Source organism: Orussus abietinus, unplaced genomic scaffold (genome assembly GCF_000612105.2).
Source record: "Orussus abietinus isolate OABI.00-Male unplaced genomic scaffold, Oabi_2.0 scaffold89, whole genome shotgun sequence".
Lineage (NCBI taxonomy): Eukaryota > Metazoa > Arthropoda > Insecta > Hymenoptera > Orussidae > Orussus > Orussus abietinus.
The window spans coordinates 220,557-247,079 of NW_019394246.1; the positions used below are offsets into that span (position 1 = coordinate 220,557).

Below are 26,523 nucleotides of genomic sequence, written 5' to 3' on the forward strand. Positions count from 1 at the left end.
TAATATCAACTTTTTCGTTAATGAAACAAACAAATTTTCATCGCTCCGAAGAAATGTTGCAACCAATTTATTCGATTCGAGTAAAATAATTATTCTATTAATTAACGAAATATTTCTCTGGTTCGATGAAATTTTTTATTTTATTGTGCAACAGGGAAAACTCGTTTAATTAGAAAATTCTTGTAAAACGCAGCCATGTCGAGGATATCGTATAGATTGCATTGTTAATTAAATTTGCAGCCGTCACTTGACTCGAGCAATCCTTGTGAAAATTACATTGTCAACGGGACGAGACCGATCGCTATAAACAAATTGAAGCAAAACTAGGAAACTGAAAATCTCGGCAGGTTTTTCCTTTTTCCGCAGCCGAGTTTAATGAAAATTTCTCAAGCTAAAGAGGCACTCGGGAGGAAAACTTTCAAGTGGCAGAAGCGATGTCGATCATACCGTATAAACTGTACTGCTAATTAAATTTCCAGCCATCTCTCGACTCGAGAGTACTTGTAAAATTACACTGTCGGCGGAGAAAAATAAAAGGAACAGAAAAATTACACAGACGGCAAAAAAAAGGGATTCGCTATTCATCTGCCTCCGCCGCTAAAAATAAATTAAAATCGATTTTTTTTGTAACAAAAATATTGGACGCGTCGATACACTTTTATTTCTCCTAAATAAATGAAATAATCATCTCTAGAATTAAATGAAATTGTAAAAGTTTATATTTCTGTAATCTCAATTTTTCTATAAATGAATTGAAAATTTGGAAAATCTCAAGCTCAAAAGAGAAAGCGATTCAAAATTCAGACGTTCATATTTTTTGTTCCAATTCTATAATTCCTCCACCAAAAACTTGTAATACAATTTCCTGTTTCCGCCTTCACTTAATTTTTTTATCACCCCAATCCTTCTCAATGTTAAAGTTAATCCCCACCTGAAAAGCAATCACTTTAAACCTGGCACTTTCGAATCTTTTTTACCTTCGGGGAAAAAAAAAAAGAAGAAGAAAAACTTCCACAAAGTAGATTTCCGCGAGTACAGTAATCAAGGAAATCGACGCCGACAAAATGGCGGCCGAAACGAGCGTCGCACTTTCCGCTTTTTTAATCTCCTTCCGTATCCCCAACAAGCTGGCTGCTTTTTTTTTTTTTGTCAAATTTGACCCGGTTTCATAATTAGCCGGATCACGAAAAAGTCGATTTTACGAGGCGTAAAAAAAAAAAATGAAGTGGCGGATGAGTTGTCGCATTTTCCATCATTTTGCTCTCCTCCCTTTCTTTTTTTTTTTAATAAAAGGGAAAAAGAGAAAATGAAAGCCCTGATTGAGAGCCGAGTGCAGGCGACAGGCTTTCGCATTTTGAATTTTGCACAATTCCCCCCTTCCCCTGTCTCATCGACGTTATAATTATTATTCGCCGTTTGTCGAGTTTTATTTTATTATCCACCGACGGCCGATTAAATATTCATCAGTCTCGAAATTCAAGCAACTGTATATTCCTCTTTTTTTTAATGCGATATTAAATTGCAATGCAATTTTTATTTTATTTCAATGAGAATGATAAATCCCCGGGTTTCTCTATAATCATTAATTTCAATGAAAAAATTAAAAACGAAAGAATAATCTTATTTAAGAACGCGTCGTTTTGTACACTGCGAAGAAGAAAACAATAATTGAAACAAAGAATGAAAGAAATCGTCACAATTCCGAAGAAACTTTGCAAGGATGAGAGATTATTATTTACAAGATAAGAAATAAAGAGACGTTGAAAGAATTATTATTAAAAAATGACTCGTGCTATCGATGGTCCGATAATTGGGGCGCTTATCAATTATTCCAAAGTGGACGGAAAAATGCGAGCATTAAAATTTTTGAATTTGAAAATGGAGATTCTCCTCGTTAACGCGAAATCGACGTTTTATCGGAGATCGATCGAATTTTTTTACGTCCTCCCAGAAATTGCCTGGCATGAATTTTCAGTGGCTATTTATCTTCTAATTTTAAATGCCTCGTAAAACGAAGATCGTTCGCTCTTTAGATTTTTAATTTAAATAAACCTCCAAATAAGCCATCGAGAAGATAAAAACAGAAAAACGTTTAATATTATCAGATCATATTTTCATTTTTCCCGACTTTCCAGATTTTCATTAGGACCTCCATAATGACGCATTGAAGTTTGAAATGTGAAATTTCAATTTTCCAAAAAAAAATGTATTTTTATTTCACCTAAACTAGAACCAAAATCACATTTTTTTTTTTTGTAAAATGTGAAAGTTCTTTAAGGCCTCCATAATCACACGTTAAACTTTCAAATAATTCGGTGCACTCGGTTTGGCGAAAAGTTTGATCAATATTTTGACGTTTCATATATATATATATAGAATGACCCTTTTATATCACCTTAAAGGCGTTTTCACCAACGCGACTAATTTATTCTTATTTTGGAAGATACATTTTTATTTTCGGCAAAATTCGAGGGGGCTCGATAGATCGACCGAATTTGACTTTTCTGACGTCATAAGACACGTTTTTCTTTCGGAATGTCGAGTGGCTGGACTCTCCTCTCGTATATTAGTTATCGACCTGTCCAAAAGTAATTTTAACTTTCGCTCGACTTTTCGACTTTGACCCAGACGTCTCGCCATCTTTTCTAACTTCTAAAACCGATTCGGGATTATCCTGTTAATTAATCTCGCACCTCGTTACTCTCTCGTGAAAGTCCATCGAAAGTGGTTTTGCAATTGCGAAAAATCAAAACTGATTATGGATGCGATCTCGTTCCTCCTTCTTTATTCAAACAATCTGTAACATTTTCAGAAGCAATCGGAGGAATAAGAGAAAAAATTAAGAGATACTTAAAAGATCCCTCGAATTTAGAAATTATGCACGAGCGATATCAAATTATTGGAAAAGAAGGAAAAAAAGACTTCGTTCAATATTTCCTACGAATTACTTTCACCACTTTTCGAAAATGTCTCGATTTAATATTCGGTCGAATATGAAATCGGTTTCAAAGTTGAAATAAAAAATGTCATTCAAAGATATCCTGCGAATTAATTTCTCGCCTTATAATTGCGTAATAAAATAAAAAATGGATTAAACGGATAAAATTCTCACGAAAAAGTGTATTTCCAAAAAATAAGATAATAAATAAGGTGGATTTTCAAAGTAATTTGAGGGAATTACTTCAGGAGCTCGTTGCAAAAATGCGTTTCAACAATTTTCAAGGATATTCCTAAATGAGGCATTAAGTTTGCCCTCCTTGTTAATCCATTTAAAAGTGACTTCAAGTTTCGGCAGCCATTTTGTCTTTCAGCCGGCATTTCGCGATCTCGAGGTTGAAAATCGACTCGAGAGGATCTTTCGGGATTATTTTGGAGATAAACCGGAGGATTAATCTGCCGCTCCGCAAATCCAGGGTAAAATCCCATTAAAAGTCAATGGAGTTACAAAAGTGATAACGGAGGCGAACGTCAACTTTTACAAATGCTTTCCAGAGTGTATCAAAACACATCAAAAATTCCGAATCGCGTTCAAAATTCCTAAAAAAACGCCCCAAGCTGATCGATGATAAATCCGCCAAAAAATAATCTCCAGAGATCAAGACAAATCGAAAATTCAAACTGTACGAATTTTCTCCAATCAATTTACAGTGTATCTAAAAATATATAATATAAATTATGATATCGCTCGATGTTTATCGATGATAAATCTTATCCACCCAAAAATAATTCCTACATTTCGCGAAAGTCTCAAGATTACGAAAAACCAACAAATTAACCCGGTAATATTTTTTGAGTCTATCTATAGTTTATATAAATATATAAAACGTATAATCGCTCGAAGCGGCGAAACGTTAATTGAAAGTTAACAAAATGGGAATCGGAACGGAAACAGATTTTGGCTTGTTCGGGAATTTCGAAATATCCAAAGTACGCTCGGAAAGCAATTTGAATGCCGCGCCAGATATATGCAAAATGGCCGAAAGGGAGACTTTAAACGCGCTCCTTCACTTTTCAATTTACACCGAATGAACTACAATGAAATTAGCCGAAATGCGAAGTGCGGCAAAGCATGTAATTTCCACACGGTCGCCATTTTATCGACCGGAAGCGGAAACTTCCGGACCGGAAATGGAGGTCCTTTGAAATCCGCGGAATCACGGAAATATGAATATACTTCGGTGCACGTGATATCGCTGATCCGCCATAAAAGAGACGCCCGAACATGGCGTCGACTTTTGTAACGCAAAAAGGTGACAGAAAACTACAAAATTGAACATTTCCCATTAACGGCTTCGAAAATGGAACATTAAATACAATTTCCGATGATCAGCCGTAATCAATTGCAGCGAATTAAGCCGGAGGGCAAAGTGCTGCAGAATGTGTAATTTCCATCCTATCCGCCATTTTGTCTTCAAAACCGGAAGTGAGCGACATAATATTTAATATAGAGCATCGTACAATGGTCCATCATAAAAATAACCAAAAATCGCAAGATATGGTTATGCAAAATTTCAATACAAGAAATGAAAACAGATGAAAAATCGTGAAATACACCTTCGAAACCGGAAGTGTGCGACACGATATATAATATTTAATATAGAGTATCGTACAATGGTCCATCATAAAAATAACCAAAAATCGCAAGATATGGTTATGCAAAATTTCAATACAAGAAATGAAAAATCGTGAAATGCGACACCTTCGAAACCGGAAGTGAGCGACACGATATATAATATTTATTGCAGAGTATCATACAATGGTACATCATAAAAGTCACCCAAAATCCCAAAATTATGTTATGCAAAATTTCAATACAAGAAATTAAAAGGGATGAAAAATCGAAGATTATCCATCAATGACTCCGATCCAGCACAGAGGAACGATCAATCACGGATTTGTCCCATTAACCGACAATGTGTACACCGTGCGTGCTAATCGGACAGTCGATAATTGAAATTAACGAGGTAACTCCTACGTCCCTGCACCCGAAGGAGATCCGCCATTACGGTGACGTCACTTGAAAGACATTTAGACGTCCGGAGAGGAAAATGCATTTTCGCCCCCCGACCCTCGGAAAAGTGCACGTCGACTTCTGAAAATGCGTCCATCAAATTTTCTTAAAGGAAAAAACAAACAATGCAGGTAATAACGATGACAATAATTATAATGATATTACGGTGACGTGAAAATGACGCCAAAAAGATGTCGTTTATGAGACTTTTCTCCGAACCGAGTGTACCAGATTGTCCCAAAACATTACAATTTCCGGATATAATAATTATTTAATAGAATTATAATGGCGACCTCTTCGAGAGAATGGAAAAGAAAATGGCGGAGGAAAATCGAGACGGGCAATTAAAGTGAATATTACGGAGAAAGCTTCCGGCCGATCGGTCACTTTGACGGCCACGCAGTTACACTTAAACTTGACTGATTAAAGGAGGTAATTACATGGAATGGGGTGTAAAGTAATTGCCGGGCGCGATTAAAGGACCGAGGGCGGAAGTCAAATATGGCGGAAGTCGAATATGGAGACGTTACATCCGCCGCGATTCTTTAAAAGAGATTATCCTCCCATTTCAGTTTCCCAGATTCGTTCCTTAGACAAAATAAAAATATTCTTACAGGTATTAACAATTTTTTACCTTGAAAATTGTCCAGCGAATTCCTTTTTCTAAATTCAAGGTTTTCGCGAAAATGCCAATGGCCGCTATTTTCTTGACGAGGAAAGAAAACGGCGTCAGATGATTTTCAAGATCTTTAGAACCTCCATATTCACGTACTAAAATTTCACTTAATTCGGAGGTCAAATTCATAAACAATCCCCTTAAGGGGATGTGAAAGTTGCATCTGAAAAGTCAATAGTTCATGAAACTTTTCACCGAGCCGAATGTATCGAATCATTTCATACTTAACACCTTGAATATAAAGGTTATAAGAAAGATCTTGACACCCGTAAAATTTCATTTTTTTATGAACAATTTTACTAAAATCTGTAAACAAATTTTAAAAAATGTCCGTTTCATGATCATAAAAAATTGACTTTCATTCGGGCCTCCATATACACGTTGTAAAGTTTCGAACAATTCGGTACTCAGTTCGTAGAAAAGTTTGATAAACAATTAACCCTTTAGCTGCCGCTTTTACGTCGCCTTAACCCTTTCGGCGCTAAGCCCTTTCGTATGGACGAATTTCCTCAGACCGTACAAGCAATATTAGACCAAACGTCGGAGGCACTTACGAGTCCGTAGTGCTGAAAGGGTTAAGAAGGAAAGAAGACAAGAAAACATCGATTTCGATCATTTTTCGAGCCCTTCTCCATAAAATTGCGAATCGCAAGAAGAGTCCCGCTCTCCTCGTAATTTCTCCTTCGAATGGACGAGGGAATCTCATTTGCAAAAATGAATGGAAAGACAAGCTCGCGAATGAGCGAGTCGGTGATAATTAACGAATCCATCGGCACTCCAGTGGAGGTTAAGTCCTTTCCCGAAGGGCCGTTTTCCGAGTGGAAAAAGGAGCTTAATGGCGAAAAAAAAAAGAAAAAAGCGTCAAGAGAGACAGCCTTCGGGTTCACCGGCTCGTTACTCGGGAAACGGCGAAAATCGCGGATTAAAAGGACGATAAAATCCCCCCCCCCCCCCGGCCATGAAATTCAATATGAAACCACCATGAAATCCGCCGTGAAGCCAACATTGCGAACCTCGATCGGCGTCGTTGCAGACGATAGCGTTTTTTTATGCACGCGATAAGGTCACCTCGAGTTTAAAGATCTTACCGAAATTCGCGAAAATCGGGGGATACTTCGTTTCCGAAACGGTTCGGGAGCTCGAGTCGAGGTTAACGATACAATGCTAACCTCAAAATTGATAGATGTTGGTCATTATTGATCGCAAACAAAAGGATAAAATATATATACCCGAGAAACTTACGTAAAAGGGATCAAACGAGTATCGACGACAAGTAAATTTAATGTTTTAGGCGTATTGCATGTAAAGATGACTACGTCCACACACGAACCCCACGCTAAACACATTTGCCGCGAAACGCAACCGCGTCTTTGTTTCCCTTATTCCCCGACAATAGAACAAAAGGATAAAGGAGATATACCCGACAAACTCACGTGGAAGAGATTGAACGAGTTTCGGAAACAAAGAAATTAAATGCGTTACCTATATCGCATATAAAAATGACCGTGTGTCTCTACCTCACGCTAAACACATTTGGCGCGAAACGCGACCGCGCCTTTGTTTCCCTCATTCCCGGGGAATTTAATTTTATTTCCATCATTCCTTTGCCACGACGCAACGAGACATCCCCTGGAAAATTAAAAGCGACAAAACCCTCGGGGAAAACATGCTTTCCCCCGGAAAAAAGCCGAGTCTAACCTCAAAATTTAAAGATACTCGTCATTACCGATCGCAAACAAAAGGATAAAATATATATACCCGAGAAACTTACGTAAAAGGGATCAAACGAGTATCGACAACAAGTAAATTTAATGTTTTAGGCTTATTGCATGTAAAGATGACTACGTCCACGTACGAACCCCACGCTAAACACATTTGACGCGAAACGCAACCGCGTCTTTGTTTCCCTTATTCCCCGACAATACAATCAATCGTCTCGAGTCTTTTTTATTTTATTCGCGATAAATTTATCTAGCGAAATACGTATGGTTATTTTCAATGTATTGATATTCGCGTTTTTCATGCAACATTAATTAACGAAATTTAGGGAAAAATACGTATCTTTACGATCGTGAAGTCTTACGTATTATACGATCATTTTCGCAGCGCTCCGGTAAATCGCCTTTCAAGCCGCCATTTTTGTAAATAAAAAAATACAAAAAAAAATATATTTTGTTGTTTAATAGTAGTATAATACCTTCCTGTACTTTAATTTGGATAAAAACGTTTTAATTCTTAAGAAAAAAATTCTTGAAAAACCGTAACTTTTGGGTGGATTAAAGTGGCGTAACCCCTTAAGTAAGTATAGGAAATAAGCCCGAAATCGTAGAGCGTGATCGGCCATTCGAGCCCGAGGCACCGGCGATAAACTTGGTCCCGTGTTTCGAGTAAATTCAAATTTCGCACTTCGGCCGAGGACCCGACAATAATTGAATCCAGTTTACACGGCAAACGTGATTTCCCCAAAGCGAGGTCTCTCTCGGTGCGAAACCCGAAGGGACATATCCCGAAACTCGTTCCTCCAATCGATTTCGACCGGCTCTCTCCGCGAAATCGGATTTTCGCTCCTAGCAGGGAATTAAACCCGGCTTACCTTGTATCTTCCCTCTCCCTCTTTTTTTCTTCCCACTCTTTACACCCCCGGCTACTCGGTTTTGCACTTCGTATTGCCCTACCGAATTTTCCACCTCTCTTTTGACTGGAAAAAAAAAAACAAAAATGACTATCATCCGGATTCTAAAGGCGATGCGAAAGGATCATTTTCTATATATACAGGGTGATTCAATTAATTTGATACACCGAAATATTTCGAGAATAAAATTTTTTTTTTAGGAAAAATGAAATTTCACGAGCATCGCGTTCCTCCTCGGGGCCTCTATAATCACGTGCCGAAGTTTCATATGAATCGATGAACCCAGTTTGAAGAAAAGTGTTATAAATATTTTCACGTTTCATGTATACAGAGTGACCCTTTCGTAATACCTTAAGGCGATACGAAAGTGACGTCAAAGAGGCCTCGCGACCTTTTTCTCCTAAGTTAGCGTACGGAATCGTTACAACAAAAGTTAACCGTAGCAACAAAAGAAAAATGAACGACTTAAAAAGAAGAAAACGTAAACTAAAAACAAAATGATGCAAAATAATAAAGTACCTTCGTTAAATAACTTTCTGCGTCAAAAGCATCTCCGCGTAAGAAAGAGAGTTAACTCTTCTTCTCCCCTAACCTCAAACTTTTCCCGGCGAGAGGACTTCACACGACCCCAAAAAACCGATTTTCAGTCGCATTCCCTCCGACTTTTTATAAAGTAAGAAATAAAAGAACAAAATAATAGAATACCTTCATCACATAATCATCATAATAGAGTATCGAGGAACATCGGCGTCCTCTCCTCTTCGCAATCACAAGATAGTTCATATTTCAGGACTCGAAAAGAGAGGTTAACTCTCCTCCCCTAACCTAAAACTTTGCACGGAGACAACTTCACTCGGCACCGAAACCCGATAAGACACGGCGGCGATCGCTACCGCTTTAGGGAGACGCGAAACTGGCGTAAAAAAGTTCCCGTGTAACTTTTCCCCGAACTGGGTGTACCGAATCGTTTCACACTTTACACCCTGAACAAGGAAACCACAAGAAAGGTCCCGACATTCATGAAAACTGAATTTTTCCAAAATTTGTCCATACACATTTTAAATTCTTCTTCTAAAGAAATGAAATTTCGCGAGTGTCGGGACCTTCCTAACAGCCTCCACATTCACGTTGTAAATTTTGAAAAGATTCGACACACCCACTTCGGAGAAAAGTGTCGCGAGCGATTGAGCCACTTTCGCGTCCCCTTAAGTCAAGAATAAAATGATAAAGAGGGGTAAAAACACACACCATCAGGGTCGCCGGCTCGTGGGCAAGGTCGTCATGTCGCGCACTGGTCTCGAGGAGGCGTCGGTCTGCGAGAGCGTCGGAGAGAGAGAGAGAGGCTCGGGTGTCGGGTGTCGCGTGCCGCGCGTCGCGGGTGGGCGGGGCGAGACGGCGAGCCGTCGCAGGCGAGCGCGATGCGGCCCTCGCGACGTCCGGCCACCGACTGAGCGCCGCCCCGCCCGGCGCCGAGCGCGCGACCTCTTCGTCGCCCCTAACCCGGGGGCGACCGCGGACGACCAATCGATCTACAAGGGGAACCTGGATAATCTAGAGAACCTGGACAGCCTAGAACTACCTAGACTACCTAGACCCACCCTAGTGTCCAAAAAATAAGGAAAAAATACGTCGCTTTTTTATATATCCACTTTACTTGGGATCTGGCGGTTAGACATACGATTTAAATGAAGAACCCTGGATAATATAGGTTACCTAGACTACCTAGACCCACCCTGGTGTCCGAAAAATACGGAAAAAGATGGACGCCGAGTTTCATCCTTGGACTTTTTCTATTTTATTCGCGGTATCCAAGATATAACGGTTAGACAGACGATTTAAATGAAGAAACTTGGACTATATAGATCCACCTCGGACGCCATTTTGAATTCTTGTAATCGTTAGATGTGTTTCAATGTAAGCGTCAATTTAAATGACTCACCCGGTTCATGAACTCATAAAATTTGCACAAGACACGCCACTGTGTTTCACAAAAAAAAAACACGCTTCCTTTCTCCTTTGTTGGAAATGAATGTGGGTTTTTTTTTCCATTTGCTTTTCTTGCGTCTCGTGGAGAAGTCTCGATATCGGAGCATCGAATCGCCCGAGAATGATAAACTAAGGTTAGGAGACATCATGAAGCGTATATTCCAGATTAATGGCTTCTTCCTGCGGTAAACAAATGACCTAAGAAAAAAACCTGGACCGATATTTCGTTTCCTTTAATCCCGTAAGTGAACCCGACCAGCTCGTCGGGCTGTAAAAAAGAAAGCCAGACATATTTAAGGGGACAGAAAAAGTCGACGGTCGAGGCAAATCAGAAAATGGCGGACGCTTCGATTTCGAGCGGCAATAAAAATTCATCGTTCCTCGTAATTGGAAGGCGAAGGATGTGTGTAGAAATAAAAATACGCGGCTAAACAAAGATACGGAGTCAATGGATCGATGAAATTGAGGTTAAAATGGAATTTTTAGACTTCTTTACGGTCAGGGATAAAATAGGTCCGAAGTTACATTTATAAAAGAATGGCAGCGAATTGGATGCACTGCAACATTTTGAAGAAACGTGAAAAAAATGTCGAAAATGCGATTTATTCTGAAAATTGCTCCGAGAAATAAAGTATTTTTTCAAACAAAATTCAAAATGATTGCCAAAGTTCAAGAAAAGAAAGGAAAAAAAACCGTACACCGGAATTTCAAAACGCCCGATAGGAATAAAAAAAATCCCTTGACGGTTTCAAAATGGCGGAAAATTGGAATTTTTTTCAGATCCCATAACCCTTTAAGCTCCTTAGCCGATTTGGTTAGGACCCGAATATACCGATGCGTTTTACAGGAAAGGGGGGAAAAAAAAAGTGTGCGAAATCGTTAGTGCGCCGTGACTGATGGGATTTCTAAATGGCTCGTTTGAATTCCTCCCGCGTGTCTCTCGAAGGGGATTTAAGGTGACCTAACCTCATCGATCTCGCAGCTCGAATTCGCTCGAATTCCCTCCAATTCCTGCGGATTGCAGTTGCAACGTCGACGCCGGAAAATTAAGCGAAACCTCGCAGCTGCGCTTTAGAAGAGCGATTTATCTTCCCTTGATCGTTATTGGCTAAGCTCGGATTACGTCATCGACGGAATGCCAACGACGGTAGCGCCGCGCGGCCTCAACGCGAACTAACGAGATCAAATGTTCGTTTAATCGCAAAATTAATTCCCTGCAATTCCTTAGTACACCGCAGAATTTTCCAACAATTTAATTACAATATTAAATCCTTGCAGTTCTACGGTAAACTATAAAACTGAGAAAGAACTCAATAATAATGGGTTTTCAATCGAGTTTTTCCTCGGTTACATTTAACGAATTCGTCTCGCCGTAAATCTGCATTTCCATGAAATGCGGATTTTCGAGAATCGGATTTTACGTTCCTAAAAGGAACGTCTCCGAAGGAAAAGGAAAATCCGAGTCGGGAAAACGTCAAGCAAATCAGATTCCTCGGAATTCTACGTGCCGAGACGGGACTTTCAATACAGGAATTATTGAGAACTGGCGAAATTGAAATTTCATATCGATCCGAGAACCAACGAAGGAAAATCATTTTTCCGTCACTTCGTTATGCCATTGAATATACAATAGAATTATTTAATCGTTTTGGTACGATTTGACGAGACGAGGGTGATAATGCAGACGTCGTTATCATTGTCCGGGTCATGAAATTCATATCAGTCAGCTAATACGAAGTTTCCATGGTCGACTGGTCGCGATTTGTCCGATCGTAGAACGCACTTTACTACTTGCTCGTCGTCGGCGTAATTGCGCGCTTGCACTACTTGGCTGCCCGGCCGACTGTGACGAAGCACGTACTACTTGGCGGACCGTGAACCGATTCGAACTACTGAGGACGGCTCCATCGTCGATTTACGCAAATTTGTCTCTTACAAAAGATGTTCATTACGATTCAAGTAACAACGTTCGTGATAAACGTTTTCTCGTACGACGCGTCCTTCTGGATAAAAACTGCATTAATATCCGACAGCTCGCAGCAAGACTCGCGTCACTCTTGTTCATTTCCGCGTTTTTCCTCGACGCAGGGAAACTTTACGTAAAAGTGCTTCTCACAAAAGCTGTCCATCTTAATGCGTGTAACAAGTTTTGTAATAAACATTTTTCTATATCACGTGATTTTAGAGCCGAAAATGGCATCCACCTAACCCCTCCCCCTCCTGTGGACGCCAACTTGTCAAGTTTTTCTCGTTTTCCTCCAACTTCCTAAGACGCAATGCATAAATGCCTCTTACAAAAGTTACCCACCATAATACACTCGACAACTTTTGCTTAGGGCATTTTTTTCCACAGTGCGGCAATAAAGCTAAAAAAACTGTAGTTACTCCGAGCCGAGGTACCCAGTGCACCCCCAAGCCCCTGCTTCGCCGCGCCATATCTCAAGATGGTGGCGAGATGTGCAGAAACCCCATTCACAAAACTTCTCCGGCACGACGTACCCAACAACTTTCGTCGGTAACCCTTTCTTCCGGCACGTATCGTTATCGCCGAAAACTGCATTTTCCCAGGTGGCACCGAGCGCGCCCCAATCCGAACCGCGACCTTTGCCTCATCACGGCAGCATTGTTTATCGAGGAAGTCAATCGGTCGTTATTGCGGCATTCTCAGCCACTTTGCTAATTAACCGATGGCCTTGCTGCGATGAAAACTCGGCCAAGTTCCCAGCAAAGGTAAAATAGATCGAAGGTGAACTCGCTCCGGGATTTCCGGAGCCAGAATTCAGAGCTTCCGGCTCGTTTCCGGATCGGCGGATCGTATCTCGGGACGAAATTGGAGTTCCCGAGAAAGTCTCGATCCTTGCGACTTCTCGAAGGGAATTTATTTTACTTGCCTCCCGATCAATTCGCCGCGACTCGGAAATTTAACGGAAAGTTGGAAAGGGGGAGGAAGAGTCGAAGAGATCAAAGAGACCCCTCCTTTAAAAAACGAAAAGAAACGGTTGGAAAGTCTCCTCTCCGTCCGAAAGTTAAAAGCGAACCGTCTCGTTCCATTTTCTTTCCAAAGTAATGCCGCTCACATATTCCGAGAACGTATTAAGTACACGTTATTAATATTCCATTTATTTACTCCCTAATTTATTGGTCTCATAAGGCAATAACAAGCTCCACCATTTTTTAATATTTGTCGGCCTATTTATTCACTAATTTATTGATTATATTGACAAGGTCAAGATACCGTATCGGAGCTGGATTTCAATTGAATTCATTTGAAATAGGTATCCAAAATGTGAGATGCCATTTTCTATTTTGCAAAAAATACTCGATGTCGGTTCAAATATAATTTTGTTTACTCAAGCTGACATTACTCTGGACATATTCGATCGCTACCATTTATAAATTAATATCCCACCGTTTTATAAATGCTTTTTCCACTGTCGAAGACATAAAATCGACCAAACGGCAAGAAAAGGGCGAAACACCCCAAAATGACGTTCCGCGAGATGAACAAGGACATGAAAATAAAAAGAGCGATAATACTATCGGTAACGACCCTAATCCCAAATTGTCGAGATCCCCGACTCCACCGGAGGTAATAACCCTCCTTACAATCCCGGCAATTTCTCCCAATGAATATTAATATTCCCGAATCGAGGCCGTGGCTCTTAGGAAGAAGAAAGCAGCCGAGGCGTGTATTCCGGCGCGGAAAAGCCGCAGTTATTGCAACGGCGCGGGGCTTCTCATCTTACACCGCCGACAAGCCGGCGGACGTCGGGGGGAAAAAAAATCCCAGAATGAAAATGTCTCGACGTCTTCTCCTCTCATTTCGCTCCTTCTCTCCCTCTCGGAGCGTCCCGGCTATTTTCTCGACTATTGAGTTACTCGGGGGAGGATAATGGAGGCTCCAACTCCGAGAGGGAATATCGTTATCATCCCGAGATCCGCCGAACGAGGGAGCGTCTCTCCCCGATCGAGGTGGAACTCGAGGAGGAATTCGGAAAACGAAGGAAAGATAAAAAGAAAGTCGAATTCCGCGCGCCACATCCCCAAAGAAAAGCCATTGTTCCCCGGCACACCTTTTTCATCAAATCTTTTCTTCATTTTTTGGTTAAGGATGAAATTTCATATTCTCGGGCACGCCTTTTTTTATTGGGTTCCTCGCTATTAAGAAAAATTGGGATACGCAAGATCGAACTAAAATTAAAAACGAAGTGTATCCCATTTTTTCCAAACAGTTTTATGTACAAATTACGGTGCCATTAGATAAGTACTCTATGTAAAATTGTCTATTATATACACGGAGATCCAAGCTCGAGTAAAAAGAGTTCTTCCTATCATCCACGGATGCCAAAAATCTCAAAGTCCAGAAAATTACGAGATCACCTGTTCACCACTTCCACCTCGGCGACCCTGAACTGCCTTGTTTGTACATTTCTGAACAAGACAAAGTTACAATTAAGCCTAATTACCCTCAGCAAAGAGGAGAGCGTAACATATCCCAGCCCAACTCCTTTAGCTTCCATAAAGGAAAACCCTCCCCGAGTGACAAATCCCATAATTTCCCTATCACATGAATACCGCACGGTATCGTCACTCGGAAAATACATTTCCTCCATTTTCCTCAGTCTTTCCTCTTCCGCGTCCCTCGAGGACTCCACCAGCTTCCTCTTCAGGCTCTTCTTCTCCGGAATGAGTTCGGAATCCTCTTCGCTCCTTCTCTTCCTCGCCTTGGCTCTCTTGACGCGCTTCAACTCCGCCAGTCGAATCCTCCTCAAGGTCCTCCTCTTCTTCTCGTTCGGGTCAGAGGTCAATTTCTGGACAGGTCCCGACCACTTGAAGTCGCCAGAAAGTCGAGTCAAGTCTTCTTCGGTCGGCAAGCAGATCATGCCGAAGTTCTTCGGTTGCCCTCTCCTCGTGGTCGTCAATTTCACAGGAACCAAGCACGAAGTGTCATCTAGCGGGAACTTGTTGAAGAAGCCGTCCAGCTCTGCGGCAATGTCTTCCGAATTCCCCGTTTTCGATTTTTTAGAGCTCCTCGAGGTCTTCTTCAACGCCGAGACGAGCTCCTTCAAGGTCGACAGCAGCGCAAAGTTCCTGAGGACGTAAAAGTCCTGCGACTTGGACCACTCCTTCGCCAGGACGTCCCACTGGCAGAAAAATGGACTGCGGACTCGAAACTTGGAAAAGTTGACTCGGCGATCGGGCGGGTATCTGAAATATTTCTTCAACAATCTGGATTTGGTGTCCAAGGCCTCGCTCGTGTAAATCGAGGTGTCGGGGCTGTTCATTTCCGGGGAATTCAAGTTCCCGCCCTCGAAGAGCAGTGTGCTCGACTCTCGTAATCCTCCAGGTTTGCAGCCGTGCAGAATGAAGGACATCCAAAACGGAATCGCCCAGGAACTTGGCAGGATCACGTCCACTCCTGACCCGAAACCTGGAAAAAAATAGTTGAATTGTTAGAAAAATTCAACAAAGCCATAGCATGAAAAGCTCTTTGTTGCGTACACATAAAATAAAAACATCTTGCTTTCTCGAATCCATTTTCAAAATATTACAGATACTTAGTATACATAACTTACCGATACTTTTATTATCGGTGAATCGTCCTGGCCTCTGCACAATCAATATAGGAACTTTACTGGCAACGTCTTCGTGATACTTGTCGTCGTTGCTCACGCCAGGAATAAGATTTTCACCTCTTAGCTTATAGGCATCGAATGTTTGCACCGTATTAGCCGAGGCCTCTCTCAAACTGGAATCCCAAATCGGACCATGACTCACAGGATGCGAAGGCACCGAAGCTTTGTCACGTAAAATCGAATCAGCTAGGCATCTTCCTTTAACAGGATGTGAGAAAAATCTCGGATCGATGACAGTTAGAGCAACCGCAATTCCAGAAGGCAGTTGATCAGGAGACGTTAAGTCTTTCAACGTATCGAACCAAGTTTTCTGTGCTTTGAAAGCTTCTCTGTTATCCTCAATATGATAGTAATCATCGTACCACGATTTGCAACGAATATCATTGTCCAATGAATCATCCTCTACTCGGCTTTGACATTTTAAACCATTACCCAATTGTTTGCCTGAATTCTGGACATCGATATCCATCTTTTCAGCAGTATCTTGCAAATCGTTTCCCATGAGCTTCTCCGTTCCCAATTTAGCCTTCAAATTTGGCATTTTCAACACTTTTCTCAGTGCGCACAGTGCATTCGGACCGATAAGACGAAACCTGCTCAGGGAATCTTTTAATATACTCATTTCGCAACTACTGTTATTCCGATAAATGCTTTCCGCAGTCACACGTTCTTCCAAAACCTCTGCATCGCAACGCTGCGAAGCTTCTTCCATCGTAAACTCGAAGCTCTTCACAATTTCTTTCAGAAACTCGTTATAAAATGAAGGATGCACCCAGATCCATATAACTTTAGACAAAGAATCGTTACACTTCCATAAAAAGTGTACGTACCCAATCGATGACTTGGGATATTCGTTTTTAGCATAAAACATAACAGTGCCTTCTCTTTTACCCGTTAAATATGCTTTAGCAGAAAACGAAAGCTCGTAAGGATTGCAATGAGCTTTTAGAGTACTTTTGATCGCTTCTTCGGGGCCTCTTATTTCTAAGCAAGTGTAATAAGAAATATCCTGAATCAAGCAATTTCTCGTCATTGCTCTGAAAGACGCTCTAAAACATTTATCGTTGGAATGGTTAGGGACCACGTAACCCCATTTTTCGACCATATGAAACCTCTTTGCGTGCCAAAGATGAGTTTCCAGCCAACGTTTATTGGCCCTCCGCCTTTTATATTCTAAGGCGAGTCTGCGAGGTCTTCTCCGATGCTTTCTGGATGGCCTTTTAGTCTTTGGAGGTAAACCGGACTTACTCATCTGTCGTATGTGAGCTTCTCGCAGGTGTCGTGGAAGGCGTTTCGCATTGTGAGACATGACTCTCCGACGCATGTGAATCGGAAGCTTTTGAAACACCAGCTTTGTCTGCTGCGGGTTATCTGAAAATACGGGATAAGTTAATATTTACAAAGATCCAATAATAAACAATAATCACGTAATTGTGGCACCGTTGACACATAAAAATATAGCAGTAACAGTTAAAATGATCTTAAGTGAGCAATACACTCCTAACCTTACCTACGGAGTATGACATCGCGGCGATTTCGTTGCTTCTCGCAGAGGCCATCAGCATCATTCTCGCCTCGTACGGGAGCTCACTCGCGCCTCCCAACGACACGTCGAAATTCTTCTTCTCCGCGTCCATTTTTCGTGAAAATAATTTGAAAAGTCAAAAGAACACGTACCCACGTGGTAATCTCGCGGAATTTTATACGAATTCACAGGAATGCGCGCGCCATTTGCGGTGCCAGCGCCAAGATCGATAGTGCCGCCATCTTGCGATTCAAAGACGAACTAACAATTTACATTGGTACTGTGAGTGAGATAAAGAACGCGTGCAATCCGCCATAGATCTCCATAAGATTAAGAGAGATGGAGCGTGATTGAGCGCCGTCATCGGCTAGAGAGCGTATTAATTATCGAGCATTCGACTTTTCAATTCTTCGACAGAGACGCGGAGCACTTTCTGGATTTTTGTGCGCACTAAAAGTTTGAGGTTAAGTCGCACTACGATGACGAGGAATTGGCTGAGCTCCACTGACGATTTCGTGTACGTAATAATTGACCGCTGATTTATTACTGCACTTCATTGGCAATTACCTCCCGCCAACTTGTCGGATTTCCGATGAGGATGATACAGGAGCAGTTTCTAGGTTATGTCGTGCAGTAATAACAGTCGTCGTCCGACTGATGGGCTTTCGTCTCAGGACTTTCCATGAGATTAAGGACGGAAGAATGCGAATAACCTCGAAGTCGGATTTCTAGAACCAGTCTGAAACGGTAATTCAATGCGATACTTCGTTAATGGAAATCATGAGCACTTATTAATCATGACACTGCACCGTCAATGAGTTGACGTCTTTCAGGATGTAAACATTATCATGGGTGATGACATGTCAGATTCACATTCGATAGAATATTTATCATTAATTGTAGTCGACAAAGAATATTTCCCTCAAATTATATGAACGAGAAATATAAAAAGGCATACGCTTCTGTTTATTATTAACAGTGCCCCTTCGTGGTATTAGCTAACGATATCACATTTTTCTAATTTATTTCTTAACTTATGCATTAATTTATTAATCCTTCACTAGAATAATTTCTTCCCAAAATAAACAAATGGTACTTTATATTGAAGTTTTGCAATAACGAATGAATGTTTTGATATAGTGCCTCGTTTTTAATTTTAGGTAGTCAGATGGTAATCAGCATGGATGTTTCAAGCATTGAGAGCGGAGAAGCTTTCGTGCGGTCGTCCAAGAACTCTTCTGCCCTGCGTTGCAGCTGCATCAATTCCAACTCAATATGCTACGTTGTGATAACGGTGGCAACGTTAGCTCTGCTCGGAGCCATAGTGTTCCTCTGCCGAGACTACATCAAGGCTCTGCTCTACTGGATAGAGCATCAGAACACCTGGGTCGTGACGATCATCGTCGTGGCTCTGTTCACCGTTGTCTCCTTCCCCATAGTCATCGGATACCTCTTCCTCATCGTAGCCAGTGGTTACCTCTTCGGCATAGTTCAGGGTATTACGATGGTCGTGCTGTCTGCAAATCTTGGCATCGCCATCGCACATGCCACTCTGGGAGCCTTGTCATCGAGACTGCCTATAGGTGCCCTTCTACAAAGTGATACAGCGAGAGCAATACTCAGAGTCATATCAGGACCGCAAGCTTTTAAAGTGGTCCTCTTTGCCAGACTCACTCCGATCCCATTTGGACTGCAAAACACCATATTTGCGGTATCTATAATGAAATATTTCTATGATCCTTTGCACTCAAAGTCTTTGCCATTCCAGTTGCCAGTGGCAACTGAGAGTCGCCTCTCAAGCATAAAGGGTTAATACATATTATTGGTACGATCTATTTTGACAGGTCAGTAACATTGGTGGTATTCGGTATCACATAGCCAGTGCTCTAGGTCTGCTTCCTGCGCAGCTAATCAACGTATACTTAGGCAGTAGTCTTCGATCGATGCAAGATGTCCTCGAAGATAGATCAACCGCAGCCACTGGTTACATCGTGTTCTGTTTTCAGGTACGTTTACCACACCACTTAAAATTATGAGATCTTGCAATATATTAATTAATTTGTATATCCTCTATTTATTCCTTTTTCTGCAGATTATGGTGGGAGTCTCTTTAATGGTCTACGTTGTACAGAAAGCTCGAAGAGAATTGCAACTGGCTTTGTTAGAAGCCGATCTTGCATCAATGGCAGACAGCTCGCATTTTTTATTGGATTCTTTACCGGACACGAAGATTGTATTGACGAATCTCATAGCTTGAAGCTAACGAAAAACGTGCCAACGCGATCGGGGAATTTTCTAATTTTCCGTGATTTACAGTCGGATTCATTTTTTGCAAATCTCAATTTTTCATACAGAACTAGAAGTGATTTCTTCTGTTCGCCTTTTTAAATGGGAACCATCGTGCCAAACTCTACTTCTGGAATCCTCAGTGATGAATCTGATTTGCTATTTTCTGAGTAACAGTATTATTTCGTCGAATGAAATTGCATCAATTCAGATATTGCATTTTTGTCGCCTCTGAAACCCTTCTACTCGAGATATATATATTTTTTATTATTTTATTTATGTACATATATATTATCTACAACTATTTAAATCCTATTTAGGGAGGGAATAGGACATACGCTGCAATTGTGTTTACAATTATAATATATTACCTTGCGAGGCGTGTAATCAAAACAATCCTCGCTAATAGATTAAGTTCGATAGGTTATGTCGACTGCGGAGGCTAAGAGAAAACAAACGGCGGGTTAATTATTCTAATAATTACAAAAATAATTGGGTCGTTTCGTTCACCTTGCTAAGATACTCGGATGCTTGATAAATAATTGTGTATAAGTTTTTAATAATTATTGAAACTTTCCAAACTCTCCTGTGACGACAGATCATGTCGAAATGTATTTTACAGTAACGAAACGATCCAGTTATCGCTGCAACGGTTTTGCAATCAACTTATTACGTTTATGTAATATACAATTGTATAATTGAATAGTGTGATGACTAACTAAACTCATTGTTAATACGATAAGGTACCGTTGTATTAACGGTCATAATGAACCATGACACATAAAGTGCATCTAAACGAGTAATAGAGTTTTATGACAAAATGGAATTAAGAAACAAAAGTAAGTAGATAATTGCAAGGAAAAAACAAATACATCGGACTTCTTGAATTCAAGTAATGTGAAACGCTTAATTCCTGAACCTGTATTTACAGAAATGTAACTTGCTCTATCGATAGATCATGTAAAAAATGGAATTATTACATCGAAGTCTAAAGTCGAGTCACAAGATACCTTCCTTTCATCCATATTAACGAGGAAAGATTCTCAACCACTGCAAATAATTTCGCAGAAATCTCACAGTGTTATGTCTCGTCAAGATATCACATCAAACACGTATTACCAAATATCTCTCTTAATCAACATTGTTCAAAAGCAAAGACTTTGCATTACGGCGCCTTAAAAATTGTCAACGCGTTAAGTATTTACTGTAAAAGGTTTTACAGGCTCACGTTAAACTTTACGTGTTTGTTTCCTTCCACATTGAGATAAATATACAAAATGTACAAACTCTTAAAGCGAGCGTATGTTATTGTTAGTTTTGTACCCATAGTTATCAGTATGTAGCACTCTTTACATAAATTTGGATCGAACAAGTGTTCCTAACCAATTACTAAGCTATGCAACAGCACACATGTGTTCGTTCGAGGAACGAGGAAAGTGATAAATTCTGTTGACAAGATAATTATGCAAAAATATGCGAAGTCCCAGGTCAACGATTCTGCGCTCGGTGAGTCCCCAGCTTTGAGGAAAACGGTGCTTAGATAAATGAAGGTCAACGCGTCGGCGCGATCGACGTACCTTTTGATCGGTTCTTCCCCGAGAAGAGAGGAAACCGAACCAGTAGGGGGAAACTCGTATTTAAGAAGAAGAATCGATGCAAGAACCGCAATTCGCAGACTCTTCCTGGAGGTGAACGGAACTCGGTAAGAAACGACGTAAGACGCCATCTTGTTTTTCGATTTTAAAATTGGCGCCTAATTCAGGCTCCACTTGTTAAAACCTTTCAGTTCTTAATTGTGTTGGTCGTTTACAAATGATTCTGGTAAAACCTTGAAGAATATTTAAATCTAGTTCCATTTATATGTATGATAATTAAATAACGAACATGAGATTTGTAATTTCTAATAATTTAATAGAATTGCGAGGACAATTTCTGGCGCTTCGCGAGCGCCGCCATCTTGGATTCTTCCCTGGAATTCGAGTTTTTTAAATGGACTATTATTTAATTTTGAAAAGTTTAAAGGCTTTTATTTTTTTATATTTGCAGAAGAAAATGAAGACCGTCGTTGCGATCGCAGTGCTTGCCACAGTTTATGTGGCCATCGCGTCTGCAGAATTAGATAACTTGTCTGAGCACTTTGACAAACCACTTGTGCCGTACCCTGTGAGTGAATTTTATTAAATTGAGGTTTTAAATAAAAATTAGACGATGGAATTTGCAATGGAATTTCATTGTCTTAAGTACTAACTGAGGAAATTGTTCTAGCGTCTTCAAAGGGAAGCACTGCCCGAGCCCTCTCGTCCCAGACCTCAACAGGTTCCTCCTCCGCAGCCTCACCCAGTAAGTAAAATATATACAATCGATTAATTAAATTAAATTATTCTATGTGATAATTACCGAAATTGCTTCCAGCGTCTTCGAAGGGAAGCACTGCCTGATCCTACTTGTCCTACGATGAAAAAGGTTACCACTTTGCCACCTCTTCCTGTAAGTAAAACACACCCTCACTTAATTAAGTAAAAAGGATTGAAAAAATTACACGAAGTACTACGACACCACAAATTATTATATGGGCTAATTAACAAAACTGCTTCCAGCGTTTCCAAAGAGAAGCATTGCCCGAGCCCTCTCGTCCCAGGCCTCAACAAGTTCCTCCTCCGCGACCTCACCCGGTATTACAAATTTAGTATACCATGTTTAAATAAAAATCCATGTTGCTCGAACTTATTTATTTTTTGCATAACTGTATACTAATATTAATAATACTTTGTGTTTTAGCGTCTTCGTCGTGAGCCTGCAGTCGAACCAGAGTCCAAGTTAATAACGGATCCTCCACAAGCTCGTCCTCAAGTATCGCTCGATCATCAGAAAGCAAGACCCAGGCCTCTGGTTCTGCCAACCGAGCCACCACAAATTTAACAGTTTAACAAGATTATACAGTGACTTATGAGTGTACAGATTAATTATTACGTATGCGAGTGTGTATATTTGGCGCGAAACTCTCCCGAGTTTCCTGATTAAGAATTATTAATTAAAATAACACCAAAATTACATAGCTACATTTAATGCGCATACTAATGCACTTATCGATACTCTGATACCATGAATAGACAAAAGTATATTTTTATAGTAATTACGATGTAAATTCATTACGAACACATTTTTTTTTTCTATTATCTGCTTCACTTGAAATCCCAAAAAACAAGAGAAAACTTGCCTTTTGTTTTCATACAGGTAAGGTAACTTTCCAATGGCGCTGTGAATTCTAACCCAATAGAACGCTGCGTTTTCTGCTCTACCGGAAACCAGCACAAAGGAAAATGACGCGTTATCCAATCCCGGTCCCGTATTTTCAAATTTCGCAAGCGTAATCATAACGTGAAACCCGCATCCTCCGTTTTAGCCAGTTTTAACTGCTTCGGCGTTTATCTCGCGGGATGTTTATTGCGATTTTCGCTGTAAATACCTCAAAGAAGTTTAATATTTCTTGTTTTTAAGGTAAGTGCGCTTTTTTGATTCGAAATAAATCCATTCAAAGGAAACGTTAAGTGTAACTGTACGGACAAGGCCATACCGGCTTGTGCATACTTTTAGGTTACGCCGGTTATCAATGATTACGCGTAATTCTGACTTCTGCGCATTATTTTACGTGAAACATGTAACGGACTCGTTTATTAATTTTCGTTTATAAACATTCATTACTCTACGTTTTTGATCCCCGTCAGTTAGTTCTGAATATTTATTTGGAATCGTACTGTAATTGAAGACGAATACTGAATCAGTGAATTAAATGGCTCTAAAGGAGTACTTTCTGCTTTATAGATATAAAGAAGAAATTTTTGCATTAACAAGCTTTAATGCAAATATAAAACTCAAAAACGCAGAGCTTAATGTTGTTGAGAACTTACGAAAATATCGTACAATCATGCAAGAAAGCGAGCCGACGACTTTGGCTATGGATATCGTAAAGGTATCCAATGTGCAATCGACAAATGTTAAAGAAATGGTGGAGGAAGAAGAAATCAGCTCGGTCATTGCAATTGCTATATCCGAACAGTACAGATTGGAATCTGTAGATATACAAGGGCGATCGACGACCATCAGCTGCATCGATTCTGATGACAGTGACGATTGGTAAGTGTTTATTCGGTATTCATAGGTTCTTAATATTTTTTACTAGTAATTAGCAGTCGAGAGATCGTTAACAAAGTGTAATCTCAAATTAATAATACTTAGGATAAGGACAAAGTCGCCTTTGCATTCATCCGGTAATGACGATAACGAAAATCAAAAGCTGAAGCTTTATCGCAAACGGAAAGGAAAAACTGTGGCCGGTGTTGAAAGCAAATCAAGCTTATCGAATGGTAAGAAGAAGTCGGTGACCTTTTCCGATGACATAAGTATTTTATCAAATTCTCCAAAGAACTCGATATCTTCTGCTGAGTCCGTTAAGGTAGAGAGTGCCCCAAAAAATATACCAACTGAGAACTCGCAATCTTTATCAGCTTTTACAAATCCTTTTAACCCGGTTAAAAATCTGACAGCTGTTAAATCAGTTGAGAATTCTCAGTTAATACCTAAAACGGAGTTAAATATTGTCGACAAATACGGGAGAATCGATGGATACACCGAACGGCATCTTTTTATGGGAAAGGGAGGAAGGATGAAGGAGCTGGAGTTTATCCAGCAACACGGAATGGCAACCAATGCAGGAGCGACAATAATAAAATCGCCAGAAAATTTAGCTTTAAAGAGAGACGTGGTGAATTTAACAAAGATTGCAGAAGTGGAGTCTAATTTTGAAGATGCCTCACTGGCGATAAAAAAATCTCCATGCAACAAAATTGAGAATTCAAAAGATAGAAATATTTCTCCTCAAGGTAAATTAGTACGATCCATCAATAGTCATCTTACGACAAGTATGGCCCCTAAAGCTCAAGAGAGTTGTGCAAATCTTAACTCGTTCTATCCGACAAAGGATGCTTCAAAATTTGAAAAAGAAACGTTTGAAAAGAACGTTTCAAAGGATAACTCGAAAACTTCAAAATCGAATAAGGGGAAACTCTTCGCATTGGCTATAAATAGCATTACAACCGATGCGAAGAAAACAGTGAACGAAGAATCGGTCAATGTCAGTGGATCTAAAAACATGGAAGTATCGAGATCCCAGTGCACCACAAATGAAGAATCAAATAATATGAACATTCGAAACACTGAGGGAAAAGGATTGCCTAAAAGAGAAAATTATAGAAGCACCAAAAATGATGAAAAGTTTTCATCAAATGAAAATGGATCTCATTCGAGTCGCAAGGATCTTTTAAAAAATTCGCAGGACGAATTTATCAAGAATGTAGTACCTGAATCCAAGAACCTTTGGGATAAAAGTGAAGTTAATGTAGCCAACTTTAAAGATTCTAATTTAAGAGACTCTAATTTCCAATTCAATGGAAATAACGTAGTTAATGATACTAATGATAACTCAGTCCAAAACTTATTGGTTATCGATTCCGAAGATTCCGATGAGTCGAGTAGTGTTAACCTGTTGCGGACAGTTCGTGACTGCATGAGCGAAGTGAATTTGCTCGATACCGAAGACACTTTGTATGATTTAGAGCCCGAAAACAATTTAGAATATCAAACTCTTCGATATCTGAGAAGACCCAGTTATGCTAATATTGGCACTCTGCAGCAAAATCCAGCATTATCAACGAATATTAATAATTTACCTCTTCCATACAATGCTACGAATAAACAGATGCTTAACTGCGACCAGCAACTTGCTCAACAGTTCAAAAATCCCATTCTAAACGATACAAACCAAGGTGCTTCAGTTTTACATCCAGTGGAGTCGTTAAATGACATGAACAGTTTTCCTTATTTATATGCTTTGGAAATTGAGAAAATGAAAAATAAAAAGCTCTCACAGTGTCAAAGACGCCCCAGTTATGCGAATATTGTTACTCCAATGAAGAACTCATGGACTGCTTCGGATGACTCGTTTCAACCTTATGATCCGAAGCCAATGAACACAAATCCAGAATTCCAGCCAATGGCTGGACAATCGAATTTAATCCCTGATAACATGCCGGAAAACCTGCAGAATATTTTCCTACATTACTTAAATGCTTCGTTATGTCAGAATCAGAACAAACAAGTGCCCTATTCGTGTCCACATCCACCGATACCAGTTTACAGTGAACTTCAACCTAATATTTATAAACAACGCGAAGTTGGCCATTATCCACCACCTGAGAAACTGAGAGTTTATCCAGAAAACTCTCATCCGATCCAGTTTGTTCGGTCCAGGGGGCCCAAAGCATGTATCCAGAATTGTTACGAAGCAAGACCTGAAAACGATTTTCGAAATCAGGAGCGCCAATTTTGCTCAGAATATTTGTGCAATTATCCTGGCCGTCCTATTTACAGCTCTGCACACAGAACTGGGAAAAATCAAGCACCGTTCTCAGAAAAATCTTGCTTCGAAGCGTTCCATGAGAACCACCGTTCCAATGATGCCATAAAGTATTCCTCGCAAAACCGTCAACAGTATCCTCGAAATCGAGTTTCGAATAGATTCCAACGTGGTGATTCGCAGTTTACTCAAAGACAATATCAGCCAAGATTTGTTTCAAACGGATATATGCAGGAAAATGCACTTCAACGTGCAGGAAAATAATTTCACTTTGGAGTATAAAAATGACTCTTCGGACACTTATTTGCACCTAATAATTATTTCTACTTTTGTATCTGCATCGATGATCCAGAAACATT

At 40.2% G+C, this 26,523-nt stretch overlaps 4 protein-coding genes across 5 annotated transcripts in view; 3 read left to right on the top strand and 1 right to left on the bottom strand.

Moving 5' to 3' along the window:
• The window catches only part of LOC105701454 (transmembrane protein 64), a 58,329-nt gene extending 37,283 nt beyond the window's left edge, over positions 1-21,046 (top strand). The window contains exons 1-4 of one of the 2 annotated variants that reach the window (XM_012428202.2): positions 17,906-18,213; positions 18,627-19,177; positions 19,311-19,472; positions 19,559-21,046. In XM_012428202.2, coding sequence (XP_012283625.1) covers positions 18,635-19,177; positions 19,311-19,472; positions 19,559-19,723 — 870 coding nt within the window. In that variant the 5' untranslated portion in view covers positions 17,906-18,213; positions 18,627-18,634 and the 3' untranslated portion in view covers positions 19,724-21,046. Of the gene's footprint in view, positions 1-17,905; positions 18,214-18,626; positions 19,178-19,310; positions 19,473-19,558 lie in introns of those variants that run through there. The other variant, XM_012428200.1, reaches the window with a different exon arrangement.
• On the bottom strand, positions 14,430-17,649 carry LOC105701453 (ribonucleases P/MRP protein subunit POP1). The gene is made up of 3 exons (XM_012428199.2): positions 17,452-17,649; positions 15,882-17,312; positions 14,430-15,736 (listed from the first exon to the last, which is right to left on the bottom strand). Exons 1-3 carry the CDS (start codon positions 17,576-17,578, stop codon positions 14,682-14,684), a joined length of 2,613 nt encoding a protein of 870 aa, XP_012283622.1. The 5' UTR covers positions 17,579-17,649; the 3' UTR covers positions 14,430-14,681.
• A 427-nt stretch (positions 21,047-21,473) lies between the features above and the next one.
• Positions 21,474-22,885, top strand: LOC105701479 (apidaecins type 22). Its single transcript, XM_023433250.1, has 6 exons — positions 21,474-21,573; positions 21,799-21,915; positions 22,018-22,092; positions 22,165-22,239; positions 22,350-22,424; positions 22,531-22,885. Exons 1-6 carry the CDS (start codon positions 21,565-21,567, stop codon positions 22,669-22,671), a joined length of 492 nt encoding a protein of 163 aa, XP_023289018.1. The 5' UTR covers positions 21,474-21,564; the 3' UTR covers positions 22,672-22,885.
• A 151-nt stretch (positions 22,886-23,036) lies between these two features.
• LOC105701426 (uncharacterized protein DDB_G0286591) lies at positions 23,037-26,273 on the top strand. The gene is made up of 4 exons (XM_012428161.1): positions 23,037-23,250; positions 23,575-23,886; positions 23,989-26,043; positions 26,123-26,273. The coding sequence occupies exons 2-4, from the start codon at positions 23,678-23,680 to the stop codon at positions 26,271-26,273; spliced, it is 2,415 nt and encodes an 804-aa protein (XP_012283584.1). The 5' UTR covers positions 23,037-23,250; positions 23,575-23,677.
• Positions 26,274-26,523: the final 250 nt, after the last annotated feature.